Below are 24,098 nucleotides of genomic sequence, written 5' to 3' on the forward strand. Positions count from 1 at the left end.
TGCAGAAGTACACAACTTTAATGACTGTAGAGTAACAGAAACCACAGGACAGGTACAATACAGTAAAACAGGGGTGGGGTGGGGTGGGGATAAAAGGACAGAGGGACACTGAATATGATCACAGCAACCAATGGGTGATTCCTTTGGTGCCCTGAGGTCATGAGACACTTGACTCCTGTCACCAACAACTGCAGGTTGAGTAAACCACCAGCTCTGGAAGACAGGTAGTGGCACTATTGCTGAGCTTAGAATCGGGGCAGGGCCTCCGTCACAGAGTGTTAATACTCTGAGCGTGAGGTCAGCACTGTGACATCAGGAGAGGGGCCTCCTCAGGACGCACTCCCGTTCCCTCACACTAGGTGGAGAAAGAGGTCCCCTGACTCAGAGTAACTAGGCCCCATTAACCTTGGTCTTTGGATACATAGCAGCGCTGCACCCCACTGCACCCCACAGCCAGCTTCGCACTGTTTACCCAGCACCCCCTGCAATCGGAGTTCGCGCAGAGAGTGAGCACATCCAGAGGAGGTGGGAGGAACCACGGCGGTGGGACTCGAGGGGCAGGAGCTGGCCGAGGAGCAGAGGTGTGCCACGGCGGCCCCTCCTAGGCGTCACTGAGATTGCTGGCGCTCAGGAGCACCTGCTCCCCAGGTTTGAAGGCCGGCATCCCAAGGTAGGGGCAGCTGGCACAGCGGAAGGCATCGCCCAGGTAGCACTGTTGAGGGAAGAGACAGTCATACGGGGAAGTGGAGGGTCAGCGTGTCCCAGATTCATGGGCAAGAAAGGGATCCCTCGTTTCCTGACATGGCCATAGAGGCCCGATGGGAACGGCCAGTGCATCTGTAGGTCCGACTGAGATCCAGATACTAAGAGTATTTAAGATCTCCGGTTTTACGAAAATCAGCAGTCTGGAGAAGTTCCTTAGAGGCCGTATTTCTATATTCTCAGCAGTTCAAATCACAGCCAAGCTCAGCCACATGGCTGAAGAGCATCCGGCCACGACGAAGTGGGAAGAACGGGGCCCAAACCGAGAAATGACAAGAGCTCCCCCCAGGGTGCGGGCAGGCCAGCCCACTTTCAGACGATGACCTCTCTCCTGCACACATGTTCTCACGTATTTGCCTAATTAGATATCTGGGCAGGAAGTGAGAGGGGGAGCTAGTCTGTGCTGGGTTTAGGATGATGCCCAATACCACTGGGGGTTTTGTGAATACTGAGTAAAGATCCAGATATTTACGTTTCCACAAGCCGACTTGGGCTGGGAGCTCGCCTGTTCCTTTGACTTCTCTCTTTCCAGTTCTTCTGCGAGGCCACAGGTGCTGGGGGGACATCAGTAGCTTGTGAGTCAGATGAGCCACCACCCAGGGGCTCCAAATCCTTGGCAGAGCCCAAGCCCGCCCTCACACTTTTCTCTTTACACCAGGATGTCTTAACGCACACGCCCACAGGGCCAGGCTGATGAGGTAAGTGTGAGGCCGTTTAGGGAGACAGAGTGGTGGGGAGCGGGTGGCCCCGAGGGAAACGCCCTGTCTACACAGGCCGGCCACTACTCAGCTTCGGCTGATTAACACACTGGGGAGAAGCAGACAGTGTTGGCACATTTTCCAAAGCTAAGGACAAACAGAAAAAACAAACACACTGGATTTTTACTTGAAATCTCCTGATTTGTGAATGCTGGCAACTTTCACACTTAAAAAAAAAAAAAACACCGATGACTCAGCAAGCCCACACGCCACCATTTAACTTTTTACCACCCTTTCCGTCCAAGAAACAAATGCAAAAATACTAAGACCAGCGTTTTCCAGGTTAAGAGGACAGATTGAACTCATGCCTCTACTTTACTTTCCCTCAAGGTCCCACCAAAACTGGAGTGAACACATAACCCCCCAACGACAGGGGCTACGGGAAAGGGGACAGCAGCAATGTGGTGCCAGGTGCTGCAAAGCAGGAGGGGAAGAAGGGACTCCGACTGAGGGGAGCTGAACTCCGACCAGGCAGTGAGGAAGCCACCACCACGTAGGTGGCCAACCCCCAACCCACATCACACCCCAAGCCCTCCAAAGGAACTGCCTGCACCAGAAAGGCCCTTCCTTCTCTGCGAAATCTAACACCCCAAAGGGAAAGACCCAGAGATACTGACTTGGCCGAGTCCCCCACAGGCCCACCCTGGCTCCTGTCACTAAAGCACAGCCAACAAACTCCCCGCTGAGCTCAGGGCTCCCAGGGAGCTTTCTGTCCTCCACTCTTATCTTGGAGACAACCAAGATTCGTGGGAGGTAGAAGGCCTCTACCTCGAAGTGAGAGACCAAGCTAAAAAAAAAAAAAAGAAAAAAAAAGGCAACTTGGAAGAAACAGAGACTATGCAGGGAGGAAAAAACCTGCAAAGAACTATCACTAACCTCGGGAGAAAAGAGAAGAGATCACACCCACAAAATAAAAATAGGACACTGCTTAAAAAAAAAAAAAAAAAGAAAAAAGAAAAAAGTCAAAACAAAAATGGAATCTTAGAAATTAAAAACATGGTGGTAGAGGGGTTCCCTGGGTGGGTCAGTCAGTAAAGCTTCTGACTCTTGGTTTTGGCTCAGGTCATGACCTCATGGTTTGTGGGATCGAGCCCTGTGTCAAGCTCTCCGCTAACAGTGAGGAGCCTGCTTGGGATCCTCTCTCCCCCTGCCCCTCCCCAACGTGCACACATGTGTGCTCATGCTCTCTCAAAAATAAACAAATATTAAAAAAACATAACCATGATAGAAATAAAATAACTTAACAAAAGGTGTAGAGGATAAACCTGCACAATTTCCCAGAAAGTAAAGCATAAAGAAAATGTGGCAGAAAAAAATTTACAGGATGATTAAAGGGATCCAACATCTTGAGTAACAGGTCACAGAGAAAACAAAGAGAGAAGACAAAAATGGTATACAAAATTAAAGAACATTTCCCAAGCCATGGACGTGGCTTCTAGACTGAAAAGGTGTATCGAGTGGCTAGTGCAAGAGATGTGAACAGACCCCTCTTCAAGACATATTGCAAAATGATACTGGGGATAAAGACAATTCTACAAACTTCCAAAATGGAAAAAGAGGTCTTACAGAAAGATCAAGAAACTGAATGGCCCCAGATACCTCTTCACAGAAATGTCCTCAAAATGATGTAAGAAAATTATTTCCAATCTAGATTTCCATACCTAAATTGGCAATCATGTATGAGAATAGAAAAAAGGCATTTTTAGCCACACAAAGTGTGCAAAACAAAATTTACCTCTCAAGTAGCTTTTCTAAAAAAAACTACTGGAGAATGGACTCTACCAAGAGAAAAGAGAAAACCAAGAAAGAAGCAAGGGATACAAAAAACGGAAAAGCTAACATAAGGCAGACGGAAGGGAACCCTCAGGGGAACAGTGAAGGGGACTCCCAAGATTTCCGCACTGCTGGGGACAAGGTCACACGTGTGCATGGGGCAGGGGCACGAGAGACAGACACGCTGAAGACTGCCACTGTCACCAACCAAGCTGCCATCAGGCCACTCTTTTACCTGAGGGCAGGCAAGCCAGCCCAGGGCCTTGGCTTATGTTGACCGTATGCAGGCGACACTCACCATGCCCTCCCCCCACACCCTGAGGCTCTGCCGAGGACACGTGTGTTCTGCCGTGGTTGCTCCGCACAGGAGAGCTCTGGTCCCGGAGGGTTTGGATCAGAACACGTAGAGCAGTCCCTCCCTCTGACCACACTTCTGCTGGTCGCCAGTCACTGCGTCACTCTGCGGCCCTGCCAGCGCTCTCCCTGTGCCAGGCCCTTGGTTTCCGAGAACTCCCTCATGACTCTTCCTACCGACTCCCCTGGAAGGGACCCAGTCCAGACGAGACTGCAGATCTTATCTTTCACCGGGAGACTTCACAGATGTGGAATATTGACCTGTCCTTGCCTCATCAGGGGTGGGCTTACTACTCAGGTCTTCACGACTGAAGAATGTATTATTTGGAGCTTCGCACTAGGTGGTAAACTATCAAATAAGCCAAGAACGATTAACATAAACTTGGGAGAATGGTAATTTGTGACGAGAGGGAGCAAGACGCAGCTGAGGGAGCCTGTCGAGCGGACTTCTGAGATACGAGTCATGTTTCCGATTCTTCACCTGGGTAATCAGTACACAGGTGTTCGTTTCATTACTGTTTAAAGTGTACCTGATTAAAAAAGTCCTCTGTATATATGATAGATTTCACTATAAAATATATATTTTAACAACAGTCAAGTATTCCGATTCCTTGAGACTCAAGAAGCCACTAGAAGCAGCCCGGCAGACCCTGCTTCTGCCAGCACTCACCAATTTTTGCAGGCCTTCCTCTTTTTCCCTTCTCCACATGAAGGAGCCCGCAGGGAGGCTGGATCCGGCTTCTTAAAATCTTCTGGATCCAGCAGCTCATCGGAGTCGATGAGATCCTGGAGAGTGTTCGAAGAAGTTAGTGACACGGTCACGATCTCTGCTAACAGAAGGCTGAAAAAAGGGTTGTGGTGGCAGCGGGTTTATAGGTCCACGTAAAGAGGGTCTCCACTGCCCTATTCTGGGCTGATCATCACACTCCAGCTGACCACTGGAGGGATCTAAACTATGTCCACAGAAGATGCATTCGGTTGTGAGGGGACTGGGAAGTAATTTACAACGTGCAGAGAATGTGAGTGTGTGTGTATGTAGGGAGGGAGCAGGAAGAACAAAAAGAGAAGTGTTATATTTATTCAAATATATGAAGGGCTGTCATGTGAAAAAGGGAATGAAATATGTTTTATATCATTCCCGAGAAAAAGACAAATAACGATACATACATGTGTGCAATTCTTTGATAAATGTGTGGACAATTCATCTGTAAGTTCTACGGGGGCATGAACCGTAGCCTGTCCTGCTATCTCCAGAATTTCAACAGTCGCAGAAATAAAGAACTTTACTATAGACAGTGCTGATCAAAGATGGGAAAGTGTTGCTCTTAAGACAGTGAGCGTTCAGTGACTTGCCCAGACAAAGGAGCCAATAAAATAAAGCTGACAAACTTTTTTCAGGTTCACGCATGCCCACGAGAATCTTTAACATATCACATGAAGTGAGAACAAGAAAACCTGTGAGGAAAAGAGATGCCGAAAAAGAAATGTAAAATGCCACCAATGCGGAGTTCCCTCCTGAATCAAAAATGCCAGTGACAGGCACAGCCGCAGTGCTGGGCTTTATGGCTCCAAGTCCGGAGAGGCCACTCCCAATGACGACCACTGATACCCGCAGCGAGGCCTACAAGAAAGCAGCGCAGTGCCCACAGTGCCCGCTCACCACGCTCTCGTCCTCCATGTCGTTGGCTGAGAGGGTCCAGAGCTTGGCCGCTGCAGGGTCCACGGCAGGCTTCACTGAGTCCAACCCACAAAAAGAAAAAGAACTCCATAAAAGCAGCCAGAGACAAACCACAGGCATACGTGAGCCTTCTACTGAGACTCTGGGAGGGGACACTGGACCGGGAGTCAAAAGGCTTGGGTCCGAGGCCCAGCTCTACCACTTAGAGAAGGCACGGCCTGGGGCCGATCGCTTTGCAGTGACAGAAGCCATCATTTGCTAAGCACTTGCTTTGTGTCAGATACTATGGTAAGTATTTCATATATGCTACCTAATTAAATCCTGGTAAGAATCTTACAAGCTAAGTATGTGGTGTCCTAATTTTATAGGTGAGGAAGCTGGTCCTCACATTTAGGCCACTTTTGCAGTAAAGAGCCACAAGCAGGAGTCTGTCCAATGCTTCTGACTTCACTCCATGTTGCTGTGTCCTTATCTTCGTTTCCACCCCTAGAACCTGGGGCTAATTGTACTCCCTACACCTACTGCAGGGAGATCTGAAGATCAGAGAGAAAGTTGCCAAAAACCATCATAAATAGCAAAGCTTCTGACTCACGTGAACCTGTCACGTACAAGAAAATCGGCTCCAGAGCCGGTGGCGGTGGTGTAACACACACCAGCTGCAGACACAAGCCTCACACCTCCCGGCTCCATCTGGGTCAAGGGTGGGGTACAAGGAAGGCCCTGAAAGAGCGGAGCCCCGAGTCTGTGGGCAGGTCCTCAGATGAGCCTTGGGGGTAAGTGCATCTCCACAGATCACTGTGCAGCTGAATGCTCAGGCCTTCCGCAAGGCAAACCGCTCATCGAAGCCGTCCCTACCCATTCTGGAACCATGACTCCGAAGGCTGGGATTCCAGAGGATTTCTTAAAGATTTTGGCTGGCCAGTCAAAGCAGAGCAGTGTGAACATACCTGTAAATTTTCGCATATTTCACAGCTGGGACAATTTCTCTCAATTCGGGCCTCATGTAATAGTGATCAGAAGGGTGAAGGGGTGGCAAAGGGCAAGTGCAACTTTCTGAGAAGAAATATGTTCACAAGTGGCTTAAGATCTTCAAAGTGAGAGAAGCTGACTTTACTAGCATGGAAAAGACACACAGGAAGAGAAGCAGGGCACTCAGTGGCCATGACCACCAGTGGGAGATCTTCTGAGAATAAATGTCATGGTTCTGGGGTGTGGAAAGACTTTGTGAGCTAAACCACATGCTCAGGCCTCTAGAATCTGGAGGCCTCAGTGTCTTCTGGTGCAGAAGGGGTTGAATTAAGTAATACCTATGCATTATGTCAGATGTGGATCTGAATCTGCCCAGGACAACAGTACATTAAACATTCTTCCATTAGGAAATGACTGAAATTAAGGAAGGAGTGGTCCTCTAGAGACATCACTGCCTCTATTCAGATCTCTGGCTCAATGTCTCACATGTCCTTCTAGGCCCACCTGGACAGAACAAGGTCCTCAGGCCAGTCTTACCTGGAGGAGAAGACTTCTTGGCAATAGAAAGCTTCAGTTGACTAGAAGAACCAACTTCAAAGTTGGGTTTTTTGCCTGTGATGCGCACAGAGAGCAAGCTGTCACTTTGGTAACCCAGATGTTCCTGAACAGACTGTACCTCTTCGGGGCTCAAGGGTTCCCGCAGCAGCTGGAATTCAAGACACCAAAAGCATTAGGCCACACTCTTTCCACAAAATAACGTTGTACTATGTCTACCTATACAGGCGTCAAATACTCAATTCTGTGTACTAAGCATATAGTAGCACCAGATGACAGATGTCACCTCGTGCCTCACATTCGGTTTCTCAGTGACCTGTCCCCTAGAGTGTCATTCTGTCTGTGTGCTTACTTTGAGCCAACCCTAAATTATTTACCAGACACCTGTCTATTAGGTACAAGGCACTATGCCAGTCATTCTGCGGGTTGTAATGATTATGATTATGAAGATGAATCAGACACGTTGAACAGACATGTTGAAAAGGATCACAGCTTACAGCAGGGAAGCATGCCCACAACAAAGAGAGTGGAAATGAATTAGAGAAAAAGGACCATGCGGGAGGGAAATGTTTTCTTGGGAAAAAGTAGCAGACGATTGATAAAGGTAGAAAAAAATGTGGAAATGCCACCTCTCTGCCCAACAACTACAGAATGGTTGAATAAATCTTAGCCCATCCATAGCACTCAATATTGTCACATCATCATTAAGGATGAGGGGCAATGCACTGTAGGTGGGCAAATGTCAAAGATACTTAGGGGTACCTGGGGGGTTCAGTCAGTTAAGTGTCTGACTCTTGGTTTCCGCTCAGGTCATGATTTCATGGGTTCATGGGATCGAGCCCCATATGGGACTCTGCACTGACAGTGTGGAACTTGCTTGGGATTCTCTCTCTGCCCCTCCCCTGCTCATGCTCTCTCTCTCAAAATAAATAAATAAACATTAAAAAAAAAAAGACATTTAAAGGTGGGGGGAAAAGCTAGTGACTGAACAATGTATATATACAACCTTATTTACACTTAAAAAACTCTCTCTTACACACACGCGTAAATATATAAAAAAGGTCTCAGCAGCCACACACAAAAAATGTGTTGGTGGCTTCCTCTGGGAAGGGAAGCATGAGGAAGGCCTGCACGTCACTTTATGTTTATATGCTCTAGTATTAATTGAATTTTGATGAGCATCTCTTATTTAGAATATAAAACAGAAACCCTAAACTAAGAAAAAAATAAGAAAGAGTGGGTGTAAAGAAACTAAGGCCCTAGGTCATGTGGCAAACAGGTGGTATCACCAGTGGTCATGGTATAGCACTCACCTCTCACATAAGAAAACTTCAACATCAAAGAAGAATGTAGAAAATATGAACACCTCCATTTAACCTCAGCATTTCTACTGAACTATCAGAGATGGCATTTCCATCCCCACCCCCCAACCTGCTCCAGCCTCCCACCAAGTATCTGAGGATGGTCCCGGTGCCTGTGTCGCTCTTGGGCCTAGGATTTGTGTCCATTAAGGGACCTGTGTTGCGCTCTCCCTGCCACCGTGGCCACCACCCCCACACCAGTACTGAGACTGGAACACGCCCCAACCCACATGGGCGCAAGCTGAGTCTCTTCAAAGGACAGGTGTTCCAGAAAGTTCTGTCTTTTGCGGCATCACGTGTCTTAGACACAAAGCACTTCCCGGCTTGCTTCCTAGTGTACGCGACACTGCACCTCACCTTCAGGGCTGTTACTCCCCTGGGTTTCTCTGTACTGACTCACAGAGATCCTGGGTGTGGTCGCCCAAGGCTTCAATTCCCAGCAAAGAACGTTGTCTACCAACATACCTCTTTCACTTCCACGAGACCAGAAAGAGTCAGGGCCGAGCACAGCTTAGATGTCGTTCTCACTTTGCTATTGTTAACTGCCGAGAGGAAAACCCCAATCAGTACTTTATGGGACAAAGCAGGGAAAACAATAAAGGCTCTATCCGATTTGGTTCAGCAGCCAATAAAACAGAAATGGTGAAGGCATTCTGACACAGGCTTTTGGTTGGTCAAAGTGCTCTTACCTGTGCTCTTTTTTTTTTTTTAATTTTTTTTTTTTTAACGTTTATTTATTTTTGAGACAGAGAGAGACAGAGCATGAACAGGGGAGGGGCAGAGAGAGAGGGAGACAGAATCGGAAGCAGGCTCCAGGCTCTGAGCCATCAGCGCAGAGCCCGACGCGGGGCTTGAACTCACGGACCGCGAGATCGTGACCCGGGCTGAAGTCGGACGCTTAACCGACTGAGCCACCCAGGCGCCCCTTACCTGTGCTCTTAAGTGTCATATAGTACTTCCATTGTTACTGTTTCTTCTCACTCTTGGCTTCCTGGAAATACCTTCCAGGGGATGTTGGATAACGAGTGAGAAAGAGGCTGAGGAAACGTAAGGCACTGACGTTCTCTCTGTACACTTCTGGCAGACACTGTGTGCAGCCACCCGAACTCTACGTTCCCAGCAAAGAATGCTGGTCATCTGCGGTCTGCGTCTCAAATTTACACGTCCGCACAAACACCTCTACGCATTTCAAAATACATTTGTTCTCTTATTGTGTTTTAAGTTAAGTCATCACATATTGATGGAAAAAGTTAAAAAATTCAGAATTGGACGGTGTTTTGACAGCTTCACCACGGAGCAAAAACGAGAGGCTTTTACCTCCTGGATTCCACCATTAGTTTCACATGAGTCAACAAGACCACTCATCGCTCCCAGACTTCCAGGCATTATTTTCTAACTTGTTATTAGAAATAACTTGTAGTTAGAAATAACTACAGGTGCATAGAAAGTTTTGTTTTGTTTTGTTTTAAAAAGGGCCGTTCGCCTCGTTCCCCCCCCATGGTAACATCTGACGAGATCGGGTGCATTCAGGGCGGTATGGCCGTAGACGCCCCCGCCGTGGTAACATCTCACAACTATAGCACACCGGTGAAGACCAGGAAATTGTCACCGGGAGTCCACGGCGCTACCCAGATGTCACCAGTTTTACGTGAGCTTGCTTGCGTGTGTGCAGCTCTGTGCAACCTTACCACGCTTGCAGCTTTGTGGGAGCACTACCACAGTGAGGATACAGGATGCTCCATCACAAGGAGCCCTCTGACGACCCCTTTACCGCCTCACACATCCTCTGCCTCCCGCTCCTAACCCGTGGCGATCCTCAATGTGGTCCCCATCGCTATAACTTTGCTATTTCAAGAATGTTGCGTGAACAGAAGCACACAGCATGCAACCTTCTGAGCCTGGCTTTTTCTCACTCGGCACGATTCCCTGGAGAGTCATCCAAGTTGCTGCACGTATGAGGAGCTTATTCTTTTTTGTTGCTCCAGAGTTTTCCGTGGTATGGACGTACCACAGTTTAACCAGTCAGCCTGTTGAAGGACCCAGCCATTGTCAGATGGGCAGTTTCCTTCTATTTTACTACCGAACGGATCAAAGGTCACAATTCCTTCAGGTGCACTGCTTCAGATTTGTACAATCATTTACCACCAAGGAGAAGGATCTCCAAATGATACCTCCTACTCAGAGAGATGCAGTAAACATACCTAAAGATGGAATGCTGTTAAATTCTAGCCTTTCAAAGGAAGATTTCCTTACCTACAGCTGTCTCTACTGGCTCTTTCAGAAAGAGACATCCACCGGGCCGAAGGATCCGGGCCATCTCAGCCAAAATCTCAGCGCTGTGCAGAGTGGTGCTCCCAGGAATTACACCCGACAAAATAACGTCAAAGCTAGATTCTTTGTGGGCAGCTGAAAAGAAAGGAAGACTCTACTCAGCAAGCACCTGGGCCCCAGAGGCAATCTGCCAACCCCTGCCAAGCCCCCCTCGAGGGCTGTAGGCCTGGCCCTGGAAGAATGAACACCGCCCCCTCAAGCAAATGTTACGAGGCCACCATCACTAGCAAGAGGGGCAATGAAGCTGCTGTTCTCCCTCAGTCTTCCTAATTTTGTATCCTTTCCTATGTTTAGGGAAAGGAGTAAAAAAGAAAGGTGGCTTAAAAAATGCGGAATATTTAATAAGAAACAACAGACTTCTACAAATCAACTACACTCTGAAGTCCACTGTATCTCAACTGAAAAACAGCAGCGTGGCCACCCACTGCTATCGTCTGCCACCCAAAACAACTCGGACATTGAGGAACCACATAAATGCAGCATCCCACCAACCCCTGCCGCCCTGCAAAGACGATGTGTGCAGGCACTCACACTGCAACAGCTGGCTGATGTTTTCCACAGACACCTGGCCCTCATCGCCGGTGAACGTTCGAAGCTTCTCCACCAGATCTTTTAGAGCCTCTGCCGGGGATGACTTATCCCAGATCACTGCCACAAACTGGCCAGCCGAGACCCCGTAATCTGCCATTCCTGTAGTGCCGAGGGACCTACAGATGACAAGACAAAGGAAAGTCAAGACGGAGCAGAGACAAAAGCATAATTTAATCCTTGAGGAACCATCAAATGTGATTAGAATCACCACCTTAATTCGGACCTCTCGCCAGGGAATGCTGACCACATTAGAATATCTTCCTGTAGATGCTCGAGAGGTGAAGAAATGAACCCATCTCAATGGATCATAACCCCAACTTTCCCAAACAAGGCAGGTTGCTTCCCTGATGAGAGGCCTGTCTTGGCAGTCAAGTTAGGAAGTTGAAGGCAGAAAGATTATTTCTGCTTTGATTTGAGACAACTCAGCTTGAACAGAATATAAAACACACAAGACGCTCACTAGGCAAAAGTAGGACTCAGTAAAGAAGGCCAATAAATGGGCAGATAGAACCCAACCACAAGCTTAACGTTTCTTTAGAAAAAAGACAACATATTTATTTTTTTTATTTTTTTTAATGTTTATTTTTTTTTTGAGAGACAGAGGGATACAGTGCAAGCCGGGGAGGGGCAGAGAGAGAGGGAGACACAGAATCCAAAGCAGGCTCCAGGCTCCGAGCTGTCAGCACGGAGCCTGACGCGGGACTTGAACCCACAAACTGTGAGATCATGACCTGAGCTGAAGTCAGATGCTTAACGGACTGAGCCACCCAGGCACCCCAGAAGATAACATATTTAAATTTAGCAAATTGAATAATGATATTTTCCCTTTCATCAAAGTATGAAAATTCAATTCCATTGAATCTGCAATGATCAATACTACCTACTGTCTTTAACGTTTAATGTTAGTTACCCAGACTGTTCAAAACACTTAAAATACATTATCTCAACTGAACCTCAGCACAACCTTAAACTAAATATTCTCATTTTACAGCTATAAAACTGAAGCCATGGACTTGCCAGGTCACACAACTAATAAATGTTGTGAGATAAAGACCTGGAATTTGAATCCAAATCCATATGACTGTAAAGCCCATGCTTTTAACCTATGGAAATCCCCTCCCCCCACCACCTCGAGGCAACTTTCTCTTCCACTGGATACTGAGATGAGTCTAGAATGTGCTCACAATGAAATCAGGTCAGGCGATAGCATTCTACTTGGCTCCTCCTTTCTTTCTTAAACATTAATGCCACCAAGTTTCCAACTTAAAATAGCTCTAATAAATGGCATAAAGGCAGAAGCCGTGGTAGCCAGGTCAAGCATGGATCAGTGTTGTGCTGAACACTCCTGTCTTCTGCAGAAGTGGCTAACTCAGTCACAATTATGCCACCACGGGCACTCGGACTGAATTTAAGCCACGTCCACTACATTCTTCCGTCCTCAAAAATATTCACTTCAGGGGCGCCTGGGTGGCTCAGTCCGTTGAGAGTCAGACTTCAGCTCAGGTCATGATCTCGTGGTTCATGGGTTCGAGCCCCGCGTCAGGCTCTGTGCCGACAGCTTGGAGCCCGGGGCCTGCTTCGGATGCTGGGTCTCCCTCTCTTTCTGCACCTCCCCTGCTCGCACTCTCTCTCTCTCAAAAATAAAACAATAAAAACTTAAAAATATTCACTTCAAACGACCTGCTCCTCCACCTACAAATCTTAGCCAAATTAGCCAGTCATCCTTAAATACTATAGTACTTCTGTCACTCATTTCCTAAAGAAGTTTATTTTCTAGGTGAAATCAAGTCATTCTTCTGGAATCAGGTCCTCCATAAATAATCTGGCTCCACCTGGATCTCCCACTTCTCCAAAGTGAATCCCTCCTTGTTCTATGAAAAACCTTTGCCTTTTTGCTTTCATCATACCTTTTATCCAATTGCTTCCATGTAAAATGTCCACTTCTTATTATCCCGACCTGACTGCAAGCCCCAGTAAAAAGGATGCCAAGTATTATCAGACAAGCAACATTCCTTAGTCACTGAATCGTTTTTAAATCCTTAAAAAGTACACAATAAAGAAATGAAACTTTTAAGCTTTTAACAGGCACAGGATGTTGAGGAAGAACTCCCGCAAACATATTTTTTTTTAAGTTTATTTATTTATTGTGTGTGTGTGAGAGAGAGAGAGAGAGAGAGAGAGTGAGTGCATGTAAACAGGGGAGGGAGGGAGGAGGGAGGGAAGGGGTGGGGGGGGGGGGATCCCAAGCAGGCTCCATGCTGTCAGCACAGAAGAACCAGCCAGGGAAAATAGGACCATGGATTGCTGGGCATCAGATTATAAGAAATAAAGAACTTGTTTCTAGAATGATGTTGGCACCAGGTTCTCTGCTGGGACAATAGAAAGTGACCAGCTCCCTGCCCACCAGCAACAACTACAAACCTTACACTGTACTCACAGAAAAAGCATCAAGAAAGAAAGAAGGTGCAAAAGTTTATTAGAGCAAAACAAAAAGCCAGGTGTCTAGACCTTTTCAGCAACCTTAAATGGAGGCAGTTTCTACAGAGCACAGGTTTTGAATACAGATGAACTAGGCTTCTATCGACCACTAGACTGTCTACTTAGTAGCTACAGGACCTTGGGTTAGTTATTAGCCTCTTTTCCCATCAATAAAGAATAACAATCTCCTACTTTGCAAGGCTGCTGTACGAAGTAAATGAGAAGATAAGAATATGCAAAACATATTTCATGCAGATCCTCAGCAGGGTCTGCTGCACAGAGCTCAACAAAATAATATTGTAAGAGAACTCTTAGTTTTTGGTGGCCAATTTACTTGCCTTTGCTTCAAAGAGTCCCTATAAAAGCCTATTCTTTCTCCTCAGCTATGCCCACTGAGGACTCCCCAGGGAGAGATGTGAGGCTTCCTTCTCACTGTTAGAATTACACAGAAGAGCTGCGCTTTATGACATCTTAGACACTACTCCAGTGGGACTGTGTCAGCACATTAGAAGGATGTAAAATGCTTTGCGTTCCATATCCCCCCAAACTAATCTTCTCTGGCAAGAGGGAGCTCATAAAATACATTTACTAAACATTAACCCTCAAAACGCAGACATAGCCACCACTCTCGGCCAGCATTTTCCGAATAAAATGGGACACAACGTTCTTTAAAGTATCTAAAAGCCAAAGTGTGATACCTGTCATCGTCAGAGTTCTGTGTGGCTGTCAATCTGCCTTTTTAAAGCAACTCTAAGGAAAAAATGTCCGGCACCTAAGTCAACATACTTACAGGTGTGACTCAGTCTCATATCTAAAAAGAGGTGGAGTTGAAGAAGGCACTGTCACGTAACTGGCCTTGTTAAGCACTGCTCCAGCACTGCCTGCTATACACAAGTGCCCGTGGCTCTTCTAAAATGCTACTGGCAGGCAGGGAAAGCAGATGTCTGAAAACAACTTCTGGAGATGCACTTGTTTATTTCTCAGGTACCCAATAAACATCAAATCTTGAGGCATTTGGCTCCTCTGAAGGATGAAGGGAGCCAAAAGAAAAAAAAAAAAGAAGATTGGGGCACCTGGGTGGCTCAGTCAGTTGAGCAACCGACTTTGGGTCAGGTCATGACCTCACAGTTCATGAGTTCAAGCCCCTCATCGGGCTTGGGCTATCAGCACAGAGCCTGCTTCAGATTTCCTGTCCCCCCACCCTTCTCTCTCTGCCCCTGCCCCCCCCCAATAAAAACATTTTAAAAAAATAAAAAAAAATAAGATTGAAGTTTGCATACCAGTTCTTACCAAGGATCAATCCTTTTAAGTCAGGTGGCTAAAAACTTCTAAGAATACTGAAAGTTCTCAAAAAGGAAACATTTAAATGTAATGAGCGTGTGTGTGTGCACGCGCGCGCACACACACACACACACACACACACAGAAAAAGAGGTGATAATCGGCAAGAAAACAAGAAACTCAAAGGAAAATGGAAGACTGTCTCCGGACAATTAGGTATGTGTCAAGAATTAAGAATTTCAGGAAGGATACCCCAGAGCTAGAATTTCCACAGGAAAGGCTCATTTGAGGATCGGTGGACAGAACTCAGAAAACAAAACCTCACAGATCAGTAGTGTTTTAATGAAATCCAGAGCTGTGGATCTGAAATTTTAACATCTGGGGAGTAGTTCTGGCTCAGAAGGGCTTTCTCCACATCCAGGCAGGGGAGGGCAAGATGTTTTGAAAAGACTAGTTGATAAGCATTGTGCAAAAGAGATACAAAGACAAGGGTCTAACTGCAAACACAAAATTTACAGAATGACATGCTTTGTTCCTGTCATCAGTTATTCCTAACATGGAAACCATGTACTTTTCCCTGTTAATATGAAGCCTTCCCTGATGACAGATATCACAGTGAGGCACTCTGCATTTACACTTCAGTTTAGTGCCTGGGCCATGACCTCCCTGAGTCATTCAGAGATCGGCACTTAATGTCAGAATGGACACCACCAACCTTTCCTAAACTTGCAGAGTCTACGAGTCACCTGGGGGCTTTGTTAAAATAAGATTCCTGGACTGCACCCAGATGTTCTCCTGGAATCAACACTCCAGGAGAAAGACCTGGGTACCCAATTTATTAGCAAGCATCCTGGATGGTTCTTTTGATCTGGCAAGTTTGGGAAATATTATACTGTTGAAAAGATGACCACAGGCCCCAAATGGAGCCACTTGTGCTAAGCACACATCATCAACAAACCGAAACTAACAGCTAACTTAATTGTGGTTTCAACCTTCTCCAGGAATGTAATCTCAATTAAGGGGTCAGTTTGGAATTTTACAGTCAGCATTAGTAAAGTAATCTGTCTAACAGACCCCTTCTGTCCCCTTGCCTGAAATAATCCCCTCCCCCCATTATAACTTCCCTGTCTCACCCCCTCTGCCTTTAAAAAAAACCTTTCCTTTACTTGGGATGGGATGCTGCCCAATTCATGAATTGTTCAATAAAGCCAATTAGATCTTTAAAAGTTACTCGGTTACATTTTTGTTATTTAATAACACCAACTCCACACTTTGGAGATTCTGGCAAGTCACTGGCTCAAAATTACAACCTGGGGGTTAAGTACCCCACCTCCCTCAAAGACCGAGGGGCTCCCCCAGTGTTTGAGACGAGGGCCTGAGGTCCAAGGTCACAACGGCTGGCTATTAGCAGAAGCGGGTCTTGAAGGACCCATGTCTTGGGGACGCAAGGTCAAGGCTCCTCCTTCTCAGCGCGCTGACTTCGGAGCCTCAGACCTCGGGCCCGCAGCGCATGAGAGGAGGCAGCCCGGGAAGGTCAGAAGCCACCACAGCGCAGGAGCCCGAGACAGGCAGGGCCGGCCGGCCAGCCCCTCCCTCCCCCCCCCCCCTCCCGCCCCATACGGGCTCCCCCGGGCAAAAGCCCGTCGTGCTCCCCTGGGAGGTGGTCATGGCTCCGTGTCCACCGAGGGACAGGGCTGGGAATAGGAAACAAGAGGCTCCAGGGGCGAGGATGGGCCGGAAGGGGACAGCTGGGGAGATCGGGTTCCTGGGCCCCAACTCAACGACGCTCACCTGCCTCTCGGGGCTCGCTCCCGGCTTCTTCGCGGCAGCCGGCTTCGCACCTCGCGCCTCTCGCGATATGAGGACTCTGCGGGAGCGTGGGCAGGGCGGAAGTGGCCTTGGCGAGCTCGCGGGTGTCCGCCGCGTCACTGGCGGAGGCGTGCCCGCTTCCAAGATGGCGGCGGCAGCGGCTGTGGTGTCAGGCGCGCTCGGCCGGGCGGGCTGGAGGCTCCTGCAACTGCGGTGCCTGCCCGGTGAGGGGGCGGCCGAGCCGGGGAGCGGGGAGGAGCAGGGAGGGGGCACGAAGCCGACCTGGGCTGGGTGCGGGGCGGAAGAGGCCGCCGTGGCGGCCCACGAGCAAGGTGAGGTGAAGGGCATCGGCGCGGAGCCGCCGGCGTCCAGGGCTCGAAGGGGCCGCCTGGCTGGTTTCTGCCCCCATTCTTGAGCTGTGAAGGGCAGGAGTGGCGGGGCGGGGCCTGTCTCTCCCATTTAACGAAGTTAACGGAGCCCCAGAGAGAGGGCTGTGGGTGCCCAGGATCTCACAGTTCGGCAGTTGCAGCCTGGCAGACCCAGACCCAGTCTGTCAGTAAGTTCACCGCCAAGTCCCCGGGAAGGGCCACTTCAGGGTCAGAGTTGGAAACGGCCGCAGAGAGCCCCTAGTCCGTTGTTTCTTAAGTCGGTCATCTCTTCACTTCATTGATTCTATGATATTGTCCCACCTTTTCCACAATATAGTATTTTTGTTTATACACCCGAGTTCTTAATACTAGACGTTTACTTAAAAGAGGTAGCTTTATATTGCTACCGTAAATGGACAACCAGTGTCACCCCCATAAATAGAATGTATACATTGATGTATTAACATAAACATACAACTAATAAAATAATATTCTCCTGGATTTCATCAAATCTTGTGCCCCGCGGTGGTTTCCACGGTCGTGCTTTGGGACCTCTCCCATCCTGTTTGAAGTTTTATGAGTATTTGTTCCATTTTTTGTGTGTGTACAAATACTAAAATACTGATATTTTTACACCTACTGTTCTGTGTTGTGTTTTGTTTTGTTTTTTGAGAAAGAGAGAGGGGATGGGGGGGTGGAGAGAGAGAAAGGGAGAGAATCTTAAGCAGGCTCCAAGCATAGTGCAGAGCCCGATGTTAGGGCTCCATCTCATGACCCTGGGATGGTGACCTGAGCCTCAACCAACTGAGCCACCCAGGTGCCCCTATTCTGTGTTTCTTTTAACATCATCATTCCCCAAGTTAGTCCATAGATTTCTTTTTAAGACACGAATGTCCTTCTGTTGTTGTTATACAGAACTCCAATCCAAATGTGTTTAAAGAAATGCCTGTGCCCCAGCATATCCACTCCTAGGTGGAGAAATGAAAGCATATGTCCACCACAAGGTGTGTACAAGTATATTTACAGCAACTTTATTCATGATAGACTAGGCGGAAACAACCCAGGTGTTCATCAACAGAACTAGTGTTTCTTAATGCAATACCACTCAGCAATAAAAAGTAGCAATTGATTTCCACAAAAATACTAATCAGTTAACCATATATTATGCAAAAAAAGTTTTGCACAAAAAGGATATACTGTATGATTCCCTTTAGATGAAATTCTAGGACAGGACAGGGTGGAAATTTCAGAACAGTGTAGGTGGGGGAGGGGGGAATGACCGGGGAGGAGCATAAGCTTTCTGGGGTGATGATAATATTCTTCACGTTAGGGGTTCAGGTTATGCAAGTGTACACTTTTGTCAGGACTCAGATTTGACACATTTAAGATTTGTGTATTTCATTGTATAGAACTACCAGCTCAGTAGAACACCAGTAAATAAATACTGAACTCTGGTTAATGATATGCACGCAGAATGTGTGGAGCTGAAGAATACTGAGGTCCACAACATGCATCAAACGTAAGATGGACTGATGACGGGAGAGTGTGATAGATATGTAGAACCTAGGTGGTGGGTACACAGGTGTTCATGCCATAGTTCTTTCAACTTATATGAAATTTTCTATAATAAAATGTTGGGAAAGAAAAAAAGGAGTATGAGCCTGGACTTTCCAAAGCCCTTCCCATAGTAAATGAGGTGTTGCAGGTGTTCCCAATGAGAAAAACCCCACACCTGTGGGGTGCCTGGGTGGCTCAGTCAGTTGACCATTGACCATCCCATCCAACTCTTGGTTTCAGCTCAGGTCACAATCTCACAGTCATGGGATTGAGCCACATGTTGGGCTCCGCCCTGAGCATGGAGTCTGCTTGAGATTCTCTCTCTCTCCTGCCACTCTCCCCCACTCACTCTGTCTCTGTCTCTCTCGCTCAAATGAATTAAATGAGTAAGTAGAGATTAGTGACCTGTGTGAAGACACCATATAAATACTATAGGAATCAGTACTCAGGCCTCATTTCTAGTCCAGTGCTCTTGGTATAATATAAATATGTAGCAATTTCAGGTCATTTTCACTTTTTGATTGGGCTTCACAACACTCCCAGTGAGCAAACAGATTCTTACTCTTAATTTGCATATTTAAAAATCATGCTCATTGGGGCGAAGCTCATTACCATACAGTGAACAAACGATAGCAAAAGGCCAGAGGCCAGGTCTTCGGTTCCCTGGCTCATGCTTTTGCCATCACATCATGTGTCAAGGTTGCCAGTTTACCCAAGATTTTTGTCTGGGACTCAATACTCGGATAAGTGGTTCTGGAGTAGACTCAGCCCTGCTTTTCCTCTCCCCATCCCTCACGCCATTCGGGGCATCAAAGAGTCTTCTCTGGTAAGTGTTCCTGCCTGACCAGCCCCGTTCTTGTTTCAGTGTCCCGTTGCCAGTCAGCCGTGGTGTCACGTGCCTTCCATGCTTCAGCTGTGCAACTAAAGTCTTCAGATGAGCAGAAGCAACAACCTCCCCCGTCTTTTTCTCAGCAACATCCTGAGACACACAGAGCAGAAGAACCCAAGCCAGAGTCCCCTCGTCCACCCCCCAGGTATGTATCAGGACCGCAGTCCATCCATTTCTGGCCATTTTGCATGCTTGGGTGTGTCTGTCCTTCCTCTCTCCTCTTTATCCTCCTTTTCACCTTCCATCATTTTCTAGGCTATCTTTGAAAGGAAACTGTTGCTTTTTTATTATATTTTAATTGTGCTTGTACACTCTAAAATATCTAATCAGAGTAAAGAAGCTCATAAAAGTAAAGCAAAAATTACCAGAAATCACAAACCCTGAAAAAACTCTAATGTTTTTGCAAATGTCCTTTTTTGATGTTTTTTAAGTATACTCCATATGTAAATCTATATACTGTAAGTGATTAATTACACTGTACACCATTCCAGAACCTGTTTTTTCACTCAATAGTACATTTTTAATGTTTTCTCAGTCTGTATGATTTTCATGGTTGCATACTATGCCAGCAAATGGCAGTATTAAAATTTATTTAACCTATCTTGGGGCATCTGGATGGCTCTGTCGGTTAAGCGTCCGACTTCATCTCAGGTCATGATCTCACCGTTGGTAGGTCTGAGCCGCATATCAGGCTCTGTGCTGACCTTCGGATTCTGTGTCTCCCTCTCTCTCTGCCCCTTCCCCATTCATGCTCTCACTGTCTCAAGGATAAACATTAAAAACAATTTAAATTTATTTAACCTGCCTTTTATTGATGAATATTTAGATTTCCTTCACTGCTATAAAAAATGTGATCAAGTGTGTGATTCTCTCAGCAGGGGGAGCATTGAATCAAAGCAGGTGCACATCTCAAATTTTGTTACATGTGTGGGACCAAATTGGCCTCTAGGGAGGTGAAAATAGTTTACGTTTCCATTAGATATTTTTTCTTCTTAATTCTGCCACTGAGAAGTTCTGCTAGCTCTGAAATTAGGGTGTTCCCATCATTTTTCTGGTCTCCTGATTAAAGTGCTTCTCATTTCCATTCAGCAAATATGTTCTGAGGATCTCCTTTGTGCCAGGCCCTGTGAATACTACAACTGTTGTCCCTGTCCTCATGGAGTTATCGTTTGGTACAAATACAGATGAAGAAACAGTGTGCTAAGGGCTGTAAACAGAGAAATCCAGGGGGCTATGGGAGCATTTGCCTTCCTATGACATGACCTCCTCACTCACGGGATCCCTTGTCTCAGTGACTGTATGAGAGGAGAAAGGTGATAGAATTTTTGTTCTGTTTGGCATTGAAACATCAGTACTGGTGAAAAGTAAGTGTCTTCCCAGCGTGCGCTTAGAGGAGGCCCAGAGCCTCCGGTTTCCGGTCAGGCGCATTTTGCGTGTTAGGCAGCCGGCAGTGAGATGAGGTGTGCTGGGTTCCGTCCCCACGTGTCTGTTGGGTTTGGGTCTCAGGTACACAGATCAGGGCGGTGAGGAGGAGGAGGAGGACCATGAGAGCGAGGAGCAGCTGCAGCATCGCATCCTGACCGCAGCCCTGGAGTTCGTGCCTGCCCACGGGTGGACAGCAGAGGCCATCGCAGAAGGAGCCCAGGTGTGTATAGGAGGAGGGGGGATGGGGACCGGGAGGGAGTCACACCGGCCAAAGCAGAGGGCCTCATGCTTTCTTATGGCCCAGCTTAGACCCCCTCACTGCTACAGGATTGGGGCAGGGTGTGTTTTCCCAATAGGGTAAAAATAGCTTTATTTTTTTAATACAGAAAGATTATACCATGGAGTTGGTTCTTGCGAGCTAGGTTATAAAGGCAGCCCCTTAGGCATAGGTGTTGCCTATGATCACAGTTACCACGTTTCATTGACTCTAAGACAGCAGTGGTTGTAGGAAGTGCCATTATTTTATGCATCACTAAAAAAGAAAAAATGCTACCTATTAAACTGGGGCACGTTGTCAATTGCATGATTCACACTGAATGTTTAAATGAAAAAGTAGGGGGGCATCTGGCTGGCTCAGTTGGTAGAATGTGTGACTCTTGATCTTGGGGTTGTGAGTTCCAGCCCCACGTTGGGTATAGAAATTACTTCAAAATAAAAATCATAAAAATAAAATGAAATGAAAAAATAGGTGCATCTTAAAATTGATGAAATCTGGTGTTTGAAAATGCAAGAGGGCACCATCTAGGAGACCAACACGCCTTGCTTTGTCAGTAAGACTGACGGTGTTTGCTCCTGCGTTGGCACAGATGGCTGCTTTAGATTAAGCCGTTGGCTCACCTGGAGGCCATGGTGCACAGAATTGTCAAGCATAGCCAGATACCGCCCTGTGAGAGCACAGGGAGAACAGAAAGCAAAGGAGTTCCAGATTCACGTCTCCCACCCCAAGCTTGCGGGGAAATTGGATGGAAGGGTGAGCATGTTTGAACGCTGGCGAGAGCACAGAAACAAGGGTGAAGTACAGGTATGAGAGAAAGTGGCAAAATCCGAAGTCCAGAGCCCCTTCAAGGCAAGAATTAGGAGATCTGGGAAATGAGTGCGAGGACTGGCCTTTGATGTATTAGGGGTGAGGTTGGAGAAGACAGCTACGGGTTTAGTTTTTAGAATATTAAGGGAGTTCCCAGGGGACAGCTTCTGTTCCCTGTGAAGTAGGTGTGGTTGTCTCATGAACCTGAAGTTAAAAACAGTAAGAGGAGACAAAGGTTTGAGGGTGGCAGAGGATGTTAGAAAGAATTATTACAGGAAGTGGTGGAACAGAAATGTAACAGGATGGTTTGGAAAAATCTTGTTTTGTTTTTTTTTTTAAAGGGAGAGAATCACTATATATCAAAGCTACCTATATTCACAGTCCTAGAACTTTTTTTTTTTATGTCTGTTAATTTTTGAGAGAGAGAGAGAGAGAGAGAGAGAGAGAGAACACAAGCAGGGAAGGGACAGAGAGTGAGACACAGAATTCAAACAGGCTCCAGGCTCCGAGCTGTCAGCACGGAGCCGATATGGGGCTCGAACCCACAAACCATGAGATCATGACGTGAGCCGAAGTCAGATGCTTAACTGACTGAGCCACCCAGGCGCCCCTCTTTGGGAAAATCTTATACTGCATTAGTCTACAGTAACTGGTCTTTTTCACTGTGTCCTGTGTATATCTTCATTCACAGTGGCTGCATAATACCCATTGTATTTACTTGACTTCAATTGATAAACATTTGGGTTTCCAATTTTTTAGTATTCTAAACCTATTTGTACAACATTTAAGTGCATTTTGAGAAATGGAGTTGCTATTTTGTGGTGTATCAGACCAAACAGAAACTACACCGGTTATTCAAATAGAACTTAATACAGTGAAGGGGGAACGGGGTGTAAAGTTGGTAACCAGGTAACTGGCAGGATAAAAAGAAGCCCTTGGGGTATTACGGAGGTTGCCACAGGGTTTAGCTCCCATCTCCAGGGCTAAGGAGACAAAGGGGACAATTGGACTTGTTAAAATGGGAGGCTTGAAGGAGAGTCCCTGTGGAGGTGAGGAGGAGGAGCTACTTGGCCAGTGATGCTGTCTCTAAGTTTAGAGAGAGGGTCCCCTGGGGCTGGCACCCAACGTGATGGTGGCTCAGTGGAACCAGTTCCTCGGGTTCTGGGAAGGGTACAGACCGGCTCAGCCAGGGCCAGGCCACCAGAGGGAAGTGCTGCCCCTGGGTGAAGGCGGCTTCTGGGGAGATGCTCACGGAGCCGCCAGCAGACAGGACATCCACAGGAAGGAGAGGGACCCTTCCTCCTCCTCTAGCCTCACGGTCTCCCTCCAATGATGGGATGGGCAGAGCCTAACACGGAGCTGGAAGTGTGGCTTGTGGACTACGGCCCCTGCATCACAAAGTGGAGGCTGAGACAATAACTCCCCACCTGGTCCAGAGAGAGAAAGTATGTTTTTTTTTTCCCAAATATTTATTTAAGTCATCTCTACACTCAATGTGGGGCTTGAACTCACGACCCCAAGATCAAAAGTCACATGCTGTGTCTGAGCCAGCCAGGAGCCCTAAGTGTGTATATTTTTGAGGGTGTTGTTACATACATAGTAGAGCCAGTATAGCCTGGCGGTGACAAGCTCTGAGCCTCAGTTTCCCCATCTGTAAAATGAGTGAGGATAACACCCACCAGCTGGAGTTGCTACGTGGCCGAGGCCACAGTGAGATCGTGTGTGTCATGTGCTTAGCAGGGTGCCTGACACAGTAAACATCAGTTGCCATTAGTATTGATGTGGCTGCAAGTCTGTTGTGAATACTGCCAAATTGCCCTCTATAAAGGCTGTGTACTTCCACCAAAACAGAGGCACTTTCTCCACTCCCAATTGGAGGGATTTATAGTTAGTAGTTTTTTTGTTCCTTCCCTTCCCTCTCTCCCTGGTGCTGTCATAGTTCTGCCTCCAGTAGATGCTCGATGATTGCCACGTATCAGGAAGAGCAAAGGACCATCGTGGCATTGTTAACTCCTTAACAACTCATAAAAGAAAATGTTTTGGGGCCCCTGGGTGGCTCAGTTGAGCGTCCGACTT

At 47.1% G+C, this 24,098-nt stretch overlaps 2 protein-coding genes and 1 long non-coding RNA gene across 3 annotated transcripts in view; 2 read left to right on the forward strand and 1 right to left on the reverse strand.

The window, feature by feature from the left end:
- Window positions 1-16,771, reverse strand: CIAPIN1 (cytokine induced apoptosis inhibitor 1). Its single transcript, XM_058709733.1, has 9 exons — window positions 16,682-16,771; window positions 11,073-11,248; window positions 10,464-10,616; window positions 8,676-8,752; window positions 6,832-7,000; window positions 5,308-5,381; window positions 4,318-4,433; window positions 1,235-1,316; window positions 1-712 (listed from the first exon to the last, which is right to left on the reverse strand). The coding sequence occupies exons 2-9, from the start codon at window positions 11,227-11,229 to the stop codon at window positions 602-604; spliced, it is 939 nt and encodes a 312-aa protein (XP_058565716.1). The 5' UTR covers window positions 11,230-11,248; window positions 16,682-16,771; the 3' UTR covers window positions 1-601.
- Window positions 1,299-4,869, forward strand: LOC131500465 (uncharacterized). The gene is made up of 2 exons (XR_009256306.1): window positions 1,299-1,460; window positions 1,851-4,869. It is a non-coding gene; the product is annotated as an uncharacterized LOC131500465 (long non-coding RNA).
- Window positions 16,620-24,098, forward strand: part of COQ9 (coenzyme Q9) — a 14,063-nt gene continuing 6,584 nt past the window's right edge. The window contains exons 1-3 of the mRNA XM_058709732.1: window positions 16,620-16,923; window positions 19,490-19,658; window positions 21,020-21,158. Coding sequence (XP_058565715.1) covers window positions 16,620-16,923; window positions 19,490-19,658; window positions 21,020-21,158 — 612 coding nt within the window. The remainder of the gene's footprint in view (window positions 16,924-19,489; window positions 19,659-21,019; window positions 21,159-24,098) is intronic.

This window comes from Neofelis nebulosa, chromosome 17, assembly GCF_028018385.1.
Source record: "Neofelis nebulosa isolate mNeoNeb1 chromosome 17, mNeoNeb1.pri, whole genome shotgun sequence".
Taxonomy (NCBI): domain Eukaryota; kingdom Metazoa; phylum Chordata; class Mammalia; order Carnivora; family Felidae; genus Neofelis; species Neofelis nebulosa.

What these genes read in the sequence shown, in the direction of transcription:
- CIAPIN1 (XM_058709733.1), bottom strand. Translation starts at nt 11,229, where the DNA reads ATGGCAGATTACGGGGTCTCGGCTGGCCAGTTTGTGGCAGTGATCTGG. An exon ending in GCCAGTAGAGACAGCTGTAG is followed by an intron (nt 8,753 to 10,463) that starts GTAAGGAAATCT and finishes TCCTCTCGGCAG; the next exon opens with TTAACAATAGCAAAGTGAGA. An exon ending in GTCTCGTGGAAGTGAAAGAG is followed by an intron (nt 7,001 to 8,675) that starts GTATGTTGGTAG and finishes CTTGAATTCCAG; the next exon opens with CTGCTGCGGGAACCCTTGAG.